The 18,337-nt window shown below is 45.4% G+C and overlaps 1 protein-coding gene across 1 annotated transcript in view; it reads left to right on the forward strand.

Annotated features, from left to right (window-relative positions):
* LOC116837279 (solute carrier family 9 member C1-like) overlaps positions 1-18,337 on the forward strand; it is a 330,899-nt gene that overhangs the window by 36,835 nt on the left and 275,727 nt on the right. The window contains exons 5-6 of the mRNA XM_032801556.2: positions 10,728-10,844; positions 13,680-13,841. Of these exons, the coding sequence (XP_032657447.2) occupies positions 10,728-10,844; positions 13,680-13,841 (279 nt within the window). The remainder of the gene's footprint in view (positions 1-10,727; positions 10,845-13,679; positions 13,842-18,337) is intronic.

Here is an 18,337-nt window from a genome sequence, read left to right on the forward strand (position 1 = left end):
GCAAGCCTCCTTGATACAACCATCCTCTGTCGCGCAAGCAGAGAGGCACCGTTTCATGATCACGGTCCCACAGACGCTCCAGGTACCCGTCGGCACTCCCAGGTCCCGTCGCACTCCCGCTCCCGATGCCACTTGCAGTCCCGATGCTGTTTCTCCGCACCGGTCGCACTCGCTGCATCCCGGTCGGTGTCCCTTTTCACCGACCCGATAATCTTGGCACATTTCCTGGCTCCAGCACCGCTACAGGCCACTGTGACTTCCGTAGCCACTCCCGACCTGAGTTCTCGGTCGACCTCCCGGCACTGCTCTGGTAGGGTGGGGGGGGGGGGTACAGGTCCGGATCTCGTTCCAGGTTACCGGTGCGCCTTCCGGTACTGGTCCCAGGTGTCGAGTTGGGCAAGGTTTGCAGAGTCAGAGACTTGCTGCCATGATTTTTCAGCAGCTCCATGGCCATCCGGGCACTTCATCAGTGTCTTCCCACGCGACAGCTCTTTATGCTCAGGACTGCGATTCTGGTGTGCCCACCAACAACCTGAGAGCCATCAGGACTCCTATGAAGGGTAGCACTCAATGTGGACCTCAGGTGCAGGAGGTCCGGAGGTAGGGGACGGTAGTGGACATTCTATCGGCGTTTGCCCCGCTAGAGGGCCCCTACCCGTTTATTCGGACCATCCAGCGCGAATGCCGATACTCTATGGAGGTACGACTACTTGTCTGTCCGTCCTCCTCCCTGCTCACTAGTCATTCAGTTGGTTAAGGAAAAGGAACGGTATGGCCAGCAGCGCCAGCCCCGAAATCGAAGGGGGCTAGGCGAATGACCCTACTCAGCCGCAAGGTGTACTCTGCAAGGGCCTTATAGCCCTGCATGGCAAATCAATAAGCCCTGCTTAGCCCCTATAATCATAACACTTGGATGGCGGTGGATAAATTTATGGAGCTTCTCCATCAAGACTCCCGCCAAGAGTTCACTGCCCTCTTGGAGGAAGGGAAAAAGGCGGCCAGGGCTTCCCTCCAGGCCTCGTTACCATGAGGAGCATCTCATGGCTTCAGGTTTCAAACCTCCGGCCTTTTCACGACTTACCATTTGTTGGTAAAGGCGTCTTTGCGGTGAAATCAACCCCAGGCTGCAAGACCTGAAGGACAACAGGGTCCTAATGCGCTCTCTCTCGGCGTGCATACGCCGACGACCTACTACAGGCCTTTCCATCCCCAGCCACACCGCCACACTCTGTGCCTAGCCACAGATAGGACTTTGGCAGACGGCGCGGCTGAGGTGGTCGCAGCTGACCATCAGGACCCCTAGAGGCCCAGATTGAGGTCCCTCGCAATCATCACCGGGACCAAAGACAATCTTTCGAAGGTGCGCCCGAGGGCGGCATACCGGTTACATGTGGGATCCCACTCCTACTTTCTCTTGGCGTGGTCCCAGTTACCTTCAGTTCGCTGTCTCCTACACATGGTGGAGTATGGGTACCACCTCCAATTTGTTCCACCCTGTCCCTCTTCAGGGACTCCCTTCGGGCTCAATTCCTCGTACAAGAGGTGCAGACACCGATGGACAAAGGGGACAAAGGGTTTACTCCCCTTATTCCCTAATCCCCAACTCGTACGGAGGTCTCGGACCTGTCCTAGACGTACGAGGATTCAACCAGTTTATAATAAGGTTGAAGTTCCGCATGCTATCCCTGGGAACATTATCCTGTCCTTGGATCCGGGAGACTGGTATGCCGCCTTCGATATGAAGGACGCGTACATTCACATTGCCATCTTCCCTCCGCACAGGAGATACCTCCGCTTTCTAGCCAACCGTCGGTACTTTCAGTTTACGGTCCTGCTGTTTGGCCTTTCTACAGCCCCACAGGCATTAACCAAGTGCGTGGCAGTAATCGCCACCCACCTCCGCCGACGTCGGATATGCGTTTTCCGCATCTGGACGATTGGCTTATCTGAGGAGACTCCAAGACACAAGTTACTCAGCGTGTGGGCATCGTCAAGGACCTATTCATCATGTCTAGGCCATGATGATCACTATGGAAACATCCACTCTGGTTCCCACGCAGAGTTAGACTTCCGTAGGCCTTCCTGACTCGAGCTAGCCGGGATGCCTGTTTACCAGCAAGCCACGGTTTTTCAGAGCGAAGCAACCGGATCATCGAGGTTCTGGCAAATTCCCCCAAGACCTCGGCCGCAACTTGTCCTTTGTTTCCCTGGGGTCGCCTATGGCGGCCTGCTAGTTTTGTAATCCAAAACACACTAAGCTTCTGCCTCTGGTCCTCTCCAAGTTGACTCAAATCAGGTACGGCCCGGACAGTGGCCCACTATTGGGCAAAGGCGATAGTTCACGCCATTCCTCGTCAGCACTGTTAGGCTCCCTAGAATAGGTGCTAAACTCTTCCCTGAAAATGGTTGTGGCAGGGATGCTGCTTACCTACCGCCCCAGCCCTCCATCGCACTGTGTTCCTCGAACGGACGCTGACTTCCCTTGCGTGCCTCTTCTCAGTCAGTCTCACTGTAGGACGCTGGCTTAGGGCCTTTGTCTTAACCTCAGTGACTTCGGCTTTACGCACCATGTATGGGGCTCAGAGCGTCCAAATGTCCCAAAAAAGAGGCCCACAATGACTCGCCAGATTTTCAGCAAGCCAGCTTTGCGAGACCGTGGGGCGGGCTTTTCAGTTGTTTACAGCCAACGCAACGACCATGTTTGCTGCTATGAACAACTTGGGAGGAGACGTGTGGTCCTCCTTCTCCCTTTTTGTTCAGCGAGGCCATCCATCCTCTGGCCTCTTTGGGCATAAAGCTCACTTGGATAAATCTGGTTAGCCACCATTCTCCAGGCCGTTCGGAACGCCCCTTGGCGCTTCGGACTCAGGCAGTTTCCTTTTCCACTGTCTCATGAAGTGGTCGGCCTGCCCGATGTGGATCATTCTGTTTGCGCAGAAAGTTGGGGATTTTTTCCTCAACAGTGTGGGAACCTTGTCGCTTACCGAGAACAGGAAATGGTCCGAAGGTTCTGTCCTCCAAGGTCTTCTTCCCCGGGACATCTTCAAGAACCTGTTCCTTCATGCCAGAAGGGCCAACTTCCTTTTATGCCTTCCAGCGCTCCCGCCCCCGGCTCCATTGGTTCCCTGCTTCAAACTTCGCAGCGCAGGCTGCGCATCATCAATAGATCTCCAACCAGCTGCGATCCAGGCACACTATGATACACCATTCGTGGCTGCCCGGCCCCTGTTCAGTAGCCCAAACCCAATTTACCCCTGCCATCCACCCAGACCCTCATTACGCTCTAGGACCACTCGCAGGCGAACTTCATCGGTTTGCCCAGCCGAACGCTTTCTAGTCTGCTTTTCGCTCGGCGGAATAAGGGTGTGGGGCTGCTGTGTGACTTGTTCGGGCGTTTGGTAGCAGGAAGCTTCCACCCTGCGTTTCACGATTACCTGGCCAGCAGTGGAAGAAGCGTTGCTCCTACCAGCTGTGCGTACAACCTTAAGCTTAACTCCTGGCTGTAGGTTCCCTCGCATCCCCTCCCTATTTTTGGAACTTACCTTTTTGGCTACAAAAGCGCAGGGGCCCCTTAGGCGAGTGAATCACATCACTTGAGAGGTATCACCTGGAGCCGCATTCTCTCAATACTCTCCACCCACGGCTAAGCTGATCTCGGGGTTTCTGCTCGGTTCCTCTCACGATGCCTATAGGGTCTTTCACGAAGTGTTTCGCTTCAGGGTTTGGCGTAGATCCGCCTCCTACACTCACCTTAGTCGTACGACCCCGCCCCGCCCCCAAAACCATCGTGGAGAACACTCGAACACCGGGCTGGGTTTAAACCAGATATTGTCTCTCTCCATTCAGTGTTTGCTTGACCCCTGCTCGCTGCGATTCCTGTTCTTGGAAGACAGTCTTCCTCCAGTACCATTTTCATCGCCAGGGAAACAAGTCTCCTCGAGCTCAGGCTCCTTACGGTGGGGGTCCGCAAATAACCTATTGTTTCCCAAAGGGCGAAAGTTGCAGTTTATGACCACCACCCCGGCTTTTCCTCCCTAAGGGTGGGTTTTCAGCCTTTCATGTTTAAACCACAAACTCAAGGTGGGTTTTGGGGACCAACAATTGCAACTCGTCTGGTACGGTCTATACAGCTCGCTCACAGTTTTATGGTTTGAAGTGGAGACAAACCATTTCCCGGTGGCAAAATGCCCGAAACTCTCCGAGTCGCGCCAGTCAAGCAGAACCAAGGAAAGGCCTACCCTGGTTTCCTCTCAGGGATGGTCATTCCTGGTTGATACTGTGCACCCGCACTTGTGAATATTAGTGTGTGCGCACACATCTTTCCCCAAAGTGTCGCACATCCACCATGCATTCTACCTAGGGCTTCAGGCTTTTCATCTGTCCGGAACCCTGCTTTCACGTGTGTACTCGATTATCTCTTACCCACTCAGAGAAGTCTATCGCAAGGGCTCCATGGTCCTCAGTCCATACCCTTGCGTTGCTTAGCTTCGGATGGTGTCTCGACTAAGTCAAGAGATGCAATTCAGTCCTTCGGGTTGTTCTCAGCAGTTTTAATCTGACCTCATATTTCACTCCCTGACCTCCTAAACCCAGCCTACATAAGGCTTGGATCACCTAACTGAGGAATATACGAGCCAAGCACTTCGAAGGTAAGAAAAGACGGTGTACTCACCTTTTAAATTTTGTGTTCTTTCGCGATTGGTGCTCATATCCGTTCCACACCTGCCTTGCCTTCCCCGTCTGTCGGCAGTAGCGGCAAAAGCCTGAAGGGCGGCCGGGTTCAGCAGGCGTATATTATCCCGAGCGCCCACTCCCATGGGGCGCCAGCTGACCCCACCGATATTGCTTAGTGGTAAAAATCTTCCGACGAACGTGCACGCGGTGCGCACACACCTAACTGGAATGGATATGAGCAACACATCTCGAAGAACAACAGTTACAAAGGTGAGTAGCCGTCTTTTTTAAAACCATCCCTCGTTGCCAACCATTTTTCCTTCATATAGCCTTGTTCTGAGAGAACAAGAAGTTTGTTTACATTTGTTTACTCTTGATGTGGCATCAAAAGATGATGCTTATTTGGCAGTTCTGCTGTGCTTGTTTACTGGAACTTCTCAGCCCACCTTCATAGAAGTGGTACTGCTGACTGAACTCCCACCAGTGGGAATATGCAGAGACCTTTCAAAGAAGAAATTACAGTTGTTTTTAAAATTACTACACATGCAGATACTACTTATGGTGTCCATATGCCTCTGTACAGGAGTTAATAATGTTTTCACTAGCAATGTCCATTAGAGAGTATGCATGCTCCCAGCATGACCTCATTCCACTCCCCCTGCCTACCTGGGCACAGCGACCCTCCCCACCACTCAGTTTCTTGTGAGACAGAACAACATAGCGTTCCTGTTACTTAGTAATTAGACTGATAGTAGTTAAAATGTTTTGTTTATACTTGTTAGTTAGTGTGTTACTGTTTCAGTTAGCTTGTTAGTAGGTAGCTGGGCGCTCTCTACAACATTCGTCCCCTGTGGCTGCTCCCATCACGCACGCCCCTCTGTACAAGGGCTACCTTACAAACCTTCTGAACCAACTGTGGTACTGGCAACCCTGGATGCCTGCTATGCCTTTCTGACTACTTCTCCTCATCCTCACCTATGGTGACCAGATGTCCTGATTTTATCAGGACAGTCCCGATTTTTGGGTCTTTTTCTTATACAGGCTCCTATTAACCCCCCACCCCTGTCTCGATTTTTCACATTTGCTGTCTGGTCACCCTATCCTCACCAGACAACACAATTACACCCCCACGTTCCTCCAGAGATGATAATTTGAAACAATTTTAACTTCTCTACAAGAAAGATGTCACTTCACTGGGCATCTCACCCTGGAAGAGGTCCAGGAATCTCGACACAAGTTAGTAGATATATTACACACATCAACCTCATCTAAAATCGCCCTTCCCATGAATGATGCAATTATGGATCCTATGAAGTTGCTCTGGCAAACCCTTGCAATGATTCCACCTACCTGTAAGGTGTCTGATAAAAAGTACTATGTGCAAAAGGCACTGAATTCCTCTTTTCGCATCCAACACCGAATTCATTGGTGATTGACGCAGTCAGTGAATGGGGTTGACAACATAACTACAGAAACATCCCATAAGACAAAGACTGAAAATGGCTCAACCTTTTCGGCCACAAAGCATATTCTGCTGTGACCTTACAATTAAGCATATTCTGCTGCAACCTTACAACTACGAAGCCTTACTGGCAAAGAATGACCAGAATAACTACACAAGTCTCTCTGAATTTACAGACTTTATTCCAAACAACAAAAAAGTACAAATTGATCATCACAAGGGTCAACTCATAACCAGAACAGCGTTACAAGATGCCCTTCATTCATCAGCGAGATCCATAGCAGCCATGAATGATACGAGAAGAGGCTCCTGGCTCCATCTATTTCAGTGGTTCCCAAATTGTAACAGCCCGTGAACCCCTTTCACTAAATAGTGAAATGAATATTTCCAGGGATTTAAGTTTAAATTTCCTCAGTGTGATGGATGCACTTACTTTGCTCTGCATAGCTCTTGGAAGTCCAGAACCAGTGGAGAAAGATAAAGTCTCAGGTCTGGTTCAGCATCTGGTCCCACTCTTCCTGGGGCTTGGGCTGCCAGCCCTGTGTGGAGCGCAGGGGTTTGGGCTGCTGGCTCCCCCACTGACTGAGGCAGGGCTTGGGCTGCCAGCACTAACTACCAGGCATTGCACTTCCTGGGGCTTGGGCTGCCAGCCCACATGGAGCACGAGGGTTCGGGCTACCAGCTGTCCTGCTGATGGGAGCAGGGCTGGGCTGCCAGCCCCAACTGCCCTGCCCCACTCTCCCTGGGGTTCAGGCTGTCTGCCCTGCAACTGGATCCCACCTGCTGCTTCCAGTGCCTGGGGTCCTCTGGCCGCCATTAGTGAAATTTTTCTGGCGAACACCCTGTAACATTCTGCGAACCCCACTTTGGGAACCACTGATCTATCTGGATTCCTAAAGCCAGTACAGTCAACCAACCGTTTGAGGGATCCAAACTTTTCGCAGGCAGAACAGATGAGTTTTTACACACTCTTAAGGACTCGAGGGTGACATTGCGATCTCTGGGCATCCACACACCTAAGATCAAAAGAAGATAGGGACGTTATCAAGCCCCTTAAAGATTCTGACCCCCCTCCATAGGCATAACACAATAGATACTACGATCATCAGGGTCAAAACCAGAAAACCTCGAGGAGACAGCAGTCTGCTCCCTCGAATACTACCTCTTATCCATTAACTTTCAGACAACCAATTTGAAGCCCTGGTTAAGGGCCCCATAATCCATCTCTTTCAATGCTGGAACCATCTACAACTTGCAAGACATTTGGAGATCGTCTGATTCCATTTTACCTGATCTGGCATAGTATTACAACAGACAGATGGGTATTAGAAATTATCCCAACTGGTTACTCCAATCCTCTTACTTCCAACCTCCCTACTCACCTCCTGTCAGGGTTCCCTCCCAGCTCTGAACTCTGGGGTACAGATGTGGGGACCCACATGAAAGACCCCCTAATCTTATATTCCACCAGCTTAGGTTGAAACTTCCCAAAGGAACAAATTCCTTTCTTTGTCCTGGGACAGTATTGCTGCCACCACCAAGTGATTTAAGCAAACATTCAGGGATGGGCCACTTGGAACCCTATCGCCCCCTCCCCCGCCCAAAAAATCTCCCCAAGCCTCTTCACTCCCTTTCCTGGGGGGGGCTTGACAATAATATACCAACTGTTAGGTTAACAAAGTGAGCACAGACCAAATCCCTGGTTTTTAGGACACTGAAAATCGATTAGGTTTTTAAAAGAGGAATGTTATTTAAAAAAAAAAGTAAACGAATCACACCTGCAAAATTAGGATGGAAGATAACTTTACAGGGTAAATAAAAAGATTTAAAACACAGGATTCCCCTCTGATTCTGCTTCCCAGTTACAAAACAGGAATAAAATTACCTCTTAGCATAGGGAAAATTCACAAGCTAAAACAAAAGATAATCTAACGCATTTCCTTGCTATTACTTACAATTTTTGTAATCTTGGATGCTTATTTCAGGTAGGATTTTAGGAGCTGTTTTTTTCCTGCCCTGGTCCTTCTCTGTCTGAGAGAGAACAACAAAGAGAGCACAAACAAAAACCTCCCCCCACAGATTTGAAATGATCTTCCTCCCTTATTGGTCCTTTTGGTCAGGTGCCAACCAGGTTATTTAAGCTTCTTAACCCCTTACAGGTAAAGGAGTGATTTTATGCTACCCTTAGCAGTATGTTTGACACCCTCGTTTCCTGTCCCTCTCGGGGACCCCTCTCATAAACATCTACTGTGAGAAGAGGTAACCCAGCTCATATCTCTTGGAGCATTAGAACCCGTACCATCCGAGTATAGAGGGAACAGGTTCTAGTCCCCCTTTTTTCTCACACAGAAAAAAACAGGAGGTTGGAGATCTATCCTCGACCTACGGCGACTCAACAAATATGTGAAAAAACAGCAATTCAAAATGGTCACACTAGGCTCCATAAACCCAGCATTAGGAAGAGGAGACTGGTTCTCAGCCCTCAACCTCCTGGATGCATATTTTCATACATACATACATCCCTCACATCAAAAATTTCTACGATTTGTAATAGGACAGGGCCATTTCCAATACAAAATTCTACCCTTCGGCCTTTCCACTATGCCTTGGGAATTCTCAAAGGTATTAGCCGTAGTAGCTGCCTATCTACACAGGGAGGGAATCATGATATTTCCTTACTTGGATGACTGTCTGCTGAAAGCACCAACACTACAAGCAGCCATAGAGTCCACTGAACACACAAGAACTCTGTTTACCAAGTTAGGCCTTCAGATAAACATACAAAATGTACTCTAACACCAGTTCAACACCTGGAATTTATTGGAGCAGATCTCCACTTCAAGGCAACTGCCTCCCTACCAACAAAATGATTTCTGACTTTAACCAACTTGATCTCCACAGCGCAAAACAGTCGCAAATGTCTGCCAGAACTTGCCTACAAATTCTAGGCCACATGGCCGCAACGACGTTTGTTGTCCGACGTGCAAGACCACTATGCGGTGTCTACAAGCTAGGCTCCAGACAAATTATGTCCTACATAGGCACAGTATAAACAAGTGCCTTACCATGCGAATACAATCAAAGCCTCCTTTTTATGGTGGCCCAATCCGTACAACATCAGAAGTGAGAGGGGTGCCCTTCCTACAGAATCCACCATAGCTCACTATCACCGCAGATGCATACGTTCTAGGGTGAGGAGCACGTCTGCAACTACATTCTATACAGGGCTGATGGTATGAACAATGAGGATGGCCTCAACTGCCCTTCAATTCCTTCCAATAATTTGGGAATTCCTAACGTGAAACTCCAAGGAAGTGGGGCATAAAGCACAAAGTGTGAATATGCAAAGGCTCATCTCCAGTAATTCTTGTTACAGATAAGTATAGAAAGATTACTGCCGGATAGTAACTGTGGTTCTTTCAAATGTACTGCACATGTGAATCCCACTGATGGTGTCCATGGGCCCTAGCACAAAAGTTCAGAAAGTTTTCATTAGCAGCATTCAGTACATGTTATGCATGTGACGAGTCCTACAAAAAGAGGGGTAAAAGAAGTGTAGATAGCCAGAGTTTGGAGCGCTAGGAGAATAGAAGGGGAAAAGGGGGGAAGAGCGGTGAATAGCCCCAACAGACACTGCTTTCCAAAAGGTGCTGGAAGCTTGTCATGCCAGCTACTTGATCCCACAAATGTGAATATACAGAGGCTAATCTTGAAAAACTCCTGGTTATAGGCAAGTAACCTCCATTTATGCAGCCACCTCCCTACTTATCTTCCAAATTATTGATTCTATGCAGATACTCTGGAAATATATTTTCTGCATCAGCATATGTGCCTGTTGGTTGTACAAACTCAGATTACCTCAAGTTATTTTCATGGCTTGGTATTTGACTTTAAGGCTACGTCTTCACTACCCGCCTATCGGCGGGTAGCAATCAATTGCTCGGGGATCGATATATCGCGTCTCATCTAGACACGATATATCGATCCCCGAACACGCTTATATCGATTCCGGAATTCCACCAACCCAAATGGAGTTCCAGAATCGACAGAGGGAGCCGTGGACATCGATTCCGCGCCGTGAGGTCAGTGAGTAATTCGATCTTAGATACTTCGACTTCAGCTACGTTATTCACGTAGCTGAAGTTGCGTATCTAAGATCGATTTTCCCCCATAGTGTAGACCAGCCCTAAGAATGTGAATCTGTGGAAATTCAGAGAAATACCACTTAGGATAAGTAACTTAGGTCTTGTCCACATGCAGAAGTTGCACCAGTTTACGTTAAATTGGTTTTAAACTGATTTAGTTAAACTATTGCAAATCCCTTTGTAGACACTCTCATTTCATTATAAGAGTGGCTTATTCTGGTTTAACTTAAACCTGTTCCAAATCAACTTAAACTAAATTGAAATAAATTTGGTTTAAGTTGAAAAAGGTGTGTCCACACAACCTTTTGTGCAGCAGGTTTACTTAAAGTGGATTAAAATCACACCTTAGGTTGAATTGGTGCAATTTTCATGTAGCTAACCCCCTGATTTTCATTAGTGTAGTAGAAGAGTTTCATATAATAGTTGTTCTATTTTCTTTTTTTAAGGTCTTTCAAAAATCGTCATTAATCTAATTAAAGGAGAGTCTTTGTTCAATGATGCTACCACTGCAATTGTTTTTGAACTTTACAGGGATCTTGTATCTGACCCACATACTGAAGTTGGTAAGGCAATATTTTCCATAATATTTATTCTCTTTTCATCCTCAGTTATTCTGAGGCCTGTGAGATCCTAGTTATGCAACAGAACTCTGATTTCTCTGGTAAACACACACTAAAATCTATGAGAAATTGACACTTTTGAAACAGGATAAAATATATTTAAAACATTCAGAAGTAAAGATGTATAACGGTACTGAATGATACTAATTTTTATAATGTTAAATAGTTCAGTAAAGCTGTTTGGGTTAAAATAAACACCTTGTTTTTCATATTTCCTGTTGCCTCAGAAATTTCAAAATTGTGACATTTTAGAATTGACATTGTATAAACTGATTATAGCAGTTGGGAAACCAGAGGGTTTGGCCACTAGGCTGAGCATGTGTGTTGCAAGAAGCAGATTTTTGTCAGTGGATTGTGAGGGGGCTTATTTGGAAGACACATATTTACATGTCGGACTTTAAGCTCATTGGGAGTTTCAAAGATCCAGCTGGGCGCCCTCTGCTGGCCATCCTCCAGACTGCTGTGAGGAGGTCCAAGCCTCTGGATCCTTGAGTGTTTTAAGCCTCCAAAGTTTGCATAGAGTCCAGTCACTGCTCAATCTTGGGTTCCCTAGGCACAACCTCAAGGTGCAAATTCTCTATGTCTAATTCTCCCTTCTGAGAACTGTAATCCACTGTCCAGCTGCCTTGCCTCCCTCCCGCCCTGAGCATAGGGTTAACTCTTCATACTGCCTCATACTTAAATATATCCTCTTTCAGAACTCTACCTCAAGCTGTAAGCCTTCTGATTTACGTTTAATTCTTTCTGGAGGCTCATAGTAATTGCAAAACATATAACACACATGGATTAACTTTCCACAGAGTCTAACACATTTGCTTATTTCGTTAATCATATAAAGCACAAGAGAAAACAAATCATTTAGAAAAGAATAAACATTCTAACTGCAATACACCCTTCCTAGCTAATCCTTCCCATGGGAGTCCTTAGGGGTGACCATCTGCGTCCAGCAAAGCAGACAGGGTTTGCTGCTTCACCCAGGCTTCTTCACTCTGGGGTGCTTCTCCTTCATGAAGTTCTCTTCCCCCAGCTCCTATGAGTATGCTCTCTTCTGCCATATGCTTCCTTTTCCTGTGTTCTTTCTCTCGTTTGTATGCCCCACTTCCAACATCTGCTTCCTTTGTTGTGTCTTTTGGTAACATTCCACTGATCCAACCTTCCTTCCCCCCTCCCCGTCCCATCCCTGCAGAGGGGCAGGGTAAAACTGGTTTTCTTAAGCTTGAGGTCACATGTTATTTCAGTGTTTGCACCTGAATTGGGTTGTTGAGTTCAAAGTTCTTTCCTGTTATCCTCAGTCTGAGGAAGGCATGCTTTTCAGGCTGGTAAGACACGGTGGATTCACAGAGAGAGAGGCGTTCATGATACAGTGATTTTTATTATAAAATTTCATTATGTCAACCAGAATTCATAATTTGGACAGACAAAGCTCCCAAATCATCATAGGGGACTTACCAGCACTTCTGAATTTTAGGAGGCTTATAAGAGTCTGGCCACCACAGGTCTTATGGAGGAAGGCACCAATCAAATTTATTTTTCACCATTTTTGTTATAGGGAGTGTATTTATCTTTTAAAGACTCTGAAGGATCTTGTGTTTCCAATCACCTCCCTGTTGGAGGTCATCAGGAGGACCTCAAAAGGATTTGGTTCCATTGTCAGTTTTATGTAACCTTTTTTAAATTGACAATACTGACTATGCTTCATGTGTTTTTGGACACATGAAGCATAGTCCACATGAAGCCGCCCCTGATTGCACATGGGAGGTGCAATCAGGGGCGGCTCCAGGCCCCAGCACGCTAAGCGTGTGCTTGGGGCAGCATGCCACAGGGGGCACTCTGCCACTTGCCGGGAGGGCAGCAGGTGGCTCTGGTGGACCTCCCGCAGGCATGCCTGCGGGAGGTCCACCAAAGCCGCGGGACCAGTGGACCGTGGGACCAGCGGACCCTCCACAGGCACGCCTGCGGGAGGTCCACTGGAGCCGCCTGCTGCCCTCCTGGTGACCGGCAGAGTGCCCCGCAGCATGCCACTGTGCTTAGGGTGGCGAAATGTCTAGAGCCGCCACTGGCTGCAATTTCCCCCAGTGTTCATGGCACTCTTGTTTCTGAGCTTTGATGCTTTATGTGTAGTTCACTGTAGTCACCATAGTCCTATACCTGATGACAGATTGTTGGGAGGGGTTTTTTAAAGATGAAGTAGAACTGTGGCCAGTGTTGAGCTTGGCATAAAATTTGAAAACATTCAACCATGAGTAGGCTCTTACCTTTGCAGCAAATCTCCAGCAGTCACTCTCTCTGAAGGTCTGTTGTTCTGGATGACCTTGGAGTTAAACTCTGAAAGATTAAAATCATTACCTGACATTGCATGCAAAGATATGAAAGAGTAAACTCATTTTTTGATAGAGATGTCAGAACCCTCTGCTAGCTTGGCTAATTCACATATTTAAAAATGCAGTGGAAATTTGCTTACAAAAATTCATTAAGATAGCTGTTGTCCTACAATACTTTCTTGTCCTCAAATGTCTTTCCTGGTTGTCATAAGTCTGGGGTTTTTTGTTGTTGTTGTTGTTGTCAAACTAATGTTCTTTTTGAAGATATGTGGAGAGAGCTTAGCTGAGCATTTCCTGGTTATCGAATATTTGAATTTGGTGTGTTGAAGCCTTGCATTCCAGAAGATATAGGGATAAGAAGTCACTCTTGTGCAACAGAAATTCTAACTCCACTTGAATGCATTTTTAAAATATGAATTACTAATTTATAATTCAATATTATTTTCTTCTTTTACAGCAAAAGAAATTATTATTAAACTAGTATTAAAATTTTTTGCAAGTACCATATTTGGATTTTTGAGTTCAAGAATAGTTACATATTGGCTGTCTCATATCTTCAATGATGGATTAACTGAAGTAATTCTAAGCTTCTCAATGACATACCTGATTTTCTTCATTGGTAAGATAAGGAATAACTATGCCCCTGCTAATTCAACTAAACAAAACTGACCCTGATTTTCTGAGGGGATTTTTTTGTTATACGGATTCAAATATACATTTATTTACTAACAAAAATGTTATATTACTGTGATGTTAACCTAGCCATGTGTGACACATTTAATAGCATAAACAGAAAAATGGTAAATTACATATTTAATATCTAAACCTAGGAATAAGTAATAAAAAAAATAAATGTTATGTGATCAGGTTAATGTATTGAGAACCTTAAATTCTACATTGTTACTTTGCATTTGACTGCTTTTATTTTAACTTTAATATTACATTTAAAGAAGCATCTTAAAATTGTATATAATTTCTTATATCTGCCTGCCTGTAAATCCAGGTGCCTTAGTTACCATGAGTCCAATTTTGCAGGGTAGAGAGGAATTAAAACTAATAAATGGAAAAACTGTAAACGGTTAAACAATTTTAAGCACTGCAGGTCAGTAAATGAAAGTTATACTGTTCTCATACTAACATTAACAAGGCTATGTTGTACATCTTTTTTATTTTACTATGAAAGTTTAACATGATTAGTTATATTTTAAATTATATTCTTTTAAAAAGAAAAAAGATTACAAAATATTACATATGGTGTTTGCAAAATGGCCACATAAAAGTTTTCAGTGCAAATAGGTGGCCTCACATGAACAGTCAGTATATTACATAGCACTTTTTTTTTTTTGCTTATGTCACTTTTGGAGAACTATAAGTAGACAATGAAATTGCAGAATTTAGATTTGAGGCTCAAGCTTTCTGTCGTCTTGGTGTTCTTCAAATCAAGTGGACAAAGTCGTTCATCCAGGCCTGGGTAAGAGTCTTTGTCTCATGTCAAAGCTCTCAACTACAATGCACGGTGCTCTCAGAGGTAATTCAAAGCTCCAGCCTCTCTGAAACGGGTGCCTTCATATTTAAATCATTAAAAGGGCCACACAACTTTATATAAATAGAACATAGGGGCTTGGGGTTCATGAGAATTTGTCCATTTATTCTGAGAGGCTAAAAGCCCACACAAATATTTTTCCAGGTGAATCATAATATGTTTCAGTGTTACGTATAATGCTCTGGATCACAGACAATATAGACACTTGCATTTGTGCTGATACCGCTTTTTTTCAAGGCTTTTTTAACTTATGATCTTGAGAAATTTTCCTGCCCTATTGTTGTTGAGGAAATAGTGCACAGATCCCCTTAAGTTAGAGATTGATTTTACCCATTCAGAGAAAAGAGAGGTTTTCTTATCTATTAAGAGTCGATAAGACCATTATTCTGTTGTACTGTGGTTTGCACTGTTAGTGTGCTTATTTGTCGTTTGTCCTATTTCTGAAATATTTTTCATCGAGGCCAGATCACTTTTTCTTTATATGTAGTTTCAACTTTGTTTTTTCTCTGTTTTATTATCGTTGGTTAAGTGCTTCACTTAAGCCAAACTTGGGTGTGATTTTCTTACTCTTTAACCATTTCTCACTCCAGCCAAGTGCCTCTCCCCTCTCAACTTATAAATATACTTAAATAGCATTCATGGGTCAGGCTGCTAGATCACCTGCATTGGTGGCCAGAACTTCTGCTCTTTCACTAGTTATTTCTGCTTGTTCAAGAGTGACTTAAGCAAAACTTTCATCTGGTTAGAGACTGACATTGCCCATTACAGAAATACCATTTACAGGTAAGAGAAATCTATTTAAATTTGAAAACTATGCACAGTAAGTTTTTTACTTCGAAAGATATTCTTCTTCTTAGAATGATGTCCCTGTGGGTACTCCACTTCAGGTGTCTGTGCACCCCTATGCCGTTGATCGGAGAATTTCAGCAGCAGTATCCATCTGGATTGTGCATGTACCATGGTTGTCTTGCAGCACTATCGGCGCCTCATCCGTTGTATGTGCGATTCAACACCCTCAGCTCCTTCTCAGTTGGTCCCAGTCTGAGCTGGAGCTCCATAGTAGTGTCCCAGCATCTGTGACAAGCCTAGAAAAACTAGTCTGAAATAGTTTTAAGTTTCATAGTATAGTTAGTAGTAGTTTAGCTGGTCTTCATAAGTCTTCGTTACTTAATTTTTTTCTTTTTCTTTCCTCAAAGCAGGAAACATTCAACCCCACTCAACAATGCCTGGTTCTCTGGGTTTTAAAAGATATGGCGCCTGCTGAGACGCTGTCCCTGTCTGATAGTTATTCCCTCTGTGTCCATTGCCTTGGTTAGTCACACATCTCTCAGAAGTGCACTCAATGCAGTACTTGGAAGGCCAGAGCTAGATAGGATTGAGAGCTCTGTCTGAAGCTCATCTGACTGGCCTCTGACTGGCCGAAAGACTCCCAGGTACATCACCCTCAGTGAAGGACAAGGCTTATTCCTCAAAAAGATTGAGGAAAAGAGCTATGACCTCACGACAGAGACCAAAAAAAAAAATGGTCTCCTGCTAGGTCGCTGTCCTCAGTGCCAACTGCATCGCAGGTAAGCACCTTTGAGGCATCAGGCAAACTGGGACCCCATTGGAAAGAGAAGGAGTCAAGGCACACATCTAAACCTTCCTCCTCCTCTACGGCACCAACAACACAGGTGAAATACATAGTGCCAAACCCCTCACCAATGGCTGTGCCACCACTAGTGCCAACAACTTCCTTGGCACCGACAGAGAGGGTGAAGATGGCATAGTCCACACTTAGCAAGTCAGGTCGGAAATCATTGGCAACGTCCATGGCACCATCTAAAATACTGACATTGGTATCAAAATTGATGGCACCACATCAGTTTCTACACCAGAAAGACATCATGGTATCCTCAGTACCACTCTTGCTGCTCTTCAGCACCGATGACTCTGCAAAGCATACAGCACCGGAGCAATCAGCCTCACCCTCTGCCCCTCCATTCTCTAGCATTGAGGATGATAAACAGGAAGAGGTTGCTTTTGCTTTGCGCCACTCTTCACCTGTCAAAAACAGACTGCCTTTGGGACCCGTGAAATCAAGGGCTCAATATGGGCAAGATATTCAGCCTTAATATGGACAGCCATGGATGTGCCCACCCATGCCTTTTCCCATGCAGTGGTCACCTTGAGACCCATGGGAAGCATACAGGGCACATTACAACTGACTTCCAACCCCTCTTAGAGGTGAGATAAGATTGCCACCACCGTGCTGCATACCGGAGACCTCTGATGTCCCTGAGGAAATGGGAGACGAGAAAGAGAAGGGCACAGAGCAGGACATGATCTCACCTGTACATAACTCCTGATCACCAGACAAAACCATAGTGCTTCCACCACTGCCGATGATTGTAACCAGTTCCAAAAACTGTTTAAAAGGGTGGTGCAGAGTCAGGAGATCCCTGTGTCTGACACGCAGCACAAACTCCTTCAGATTCTCTAGACCTCTTAAACCTCTAAAATTGCGCTATCCATAAATGATGCCCAGATGGAGCCAGGAGAGACTGTTTGGCAAACACCAGCTACTATCCCACTAACATGTAAGAGGGTGGACAGGAAGTATTGCATGCTCACCAAGGGTATAAACTTCCTTCTCCCTCCTTTTCCTCCCACCTGTCCCCCAATTTCCTGGTAATGGAGGCCTCAAACCAACATGGCAAACAGCCACAGTATAGATCTACTCTGCAGATAAGGAGTGGAAGAGGCAAAAGGTCTACTCCTTTTGAGACCTTACAGTTCTGTGTGGCAAACTACAGCTCCTGATACTAAACTACTCAAGATAGTTAAGACCAAAACAGATTGTGAAGAACTTCAAAAAGATCTCACAAAACTAAGTGATTGGGCAACAAAATGGCAAATGAAATTTAATGTGGATAAATGTAAAGTAATGCACATGGGAAAAATAACGCCAACCACTATACATACATACGATGGGGCTAATTTAGCTACAACCAGTCAGGAAAAGATCTTGGTGTCATTGTGATAGTTCTCTGAAGTGTCCACGCAGTGTGCAGAGGCGGTCAAAAGCAAACAGGATGTTTAGGATCGTTAAAAAGGGGATAGAGAATAAGCTGAGATATTATTATTGCCCTTATATAAATCCTTGGTACGCCCACATCTCGAATACTGTGTACAGAGTGGTCTTCTCACCTCTAAAAGATATTCTAGCTAGAAAAGGTTCAGAAGAAAGGGCAACTAAAATGATTATGGGTTGGAGGGGTCCCATACGAGAAAGATAAAGAGCTAGGCTCTTTCAGCTGGAAAGAGGATACTAAGGGGGGATTGATAGAGGTATATAATCATGAGTGATGTGGAGAAAGTGGATAAGGAAAGTTATTTATATTCCCATAATATGAGACAAGGATCACCAATGAAATTAATAGAAGCAGGTTTAAAACAATAAAGGAAGTTGTTCTTAACGGCAGTGCACAGTCAACTTGTGGAACTCCTTACCTGAGGAGGTTGTGAAGGCTGGACTATAACAATGTTTAAAAGGGAACTAGATAAATTCATGTGTGGCTAAGTCCATAAAT

This window comes from Chelonoidis abingdonii, chromosome 4 (genome assembly GCF_003597395.2).
Source record: "Chelonoidis abingdonii isolate Lonesome George chromosome 4, CheloAbing_2.0, whole genome shotgun sequence".
In the NCBI taxonomy this organism is placed as follows: domain Eukaryota; kingdom Metazoa; phylum Chordata; order Testudines; family Testudinidae; genus Chelonoidis; species Chelonoidis abingdonii.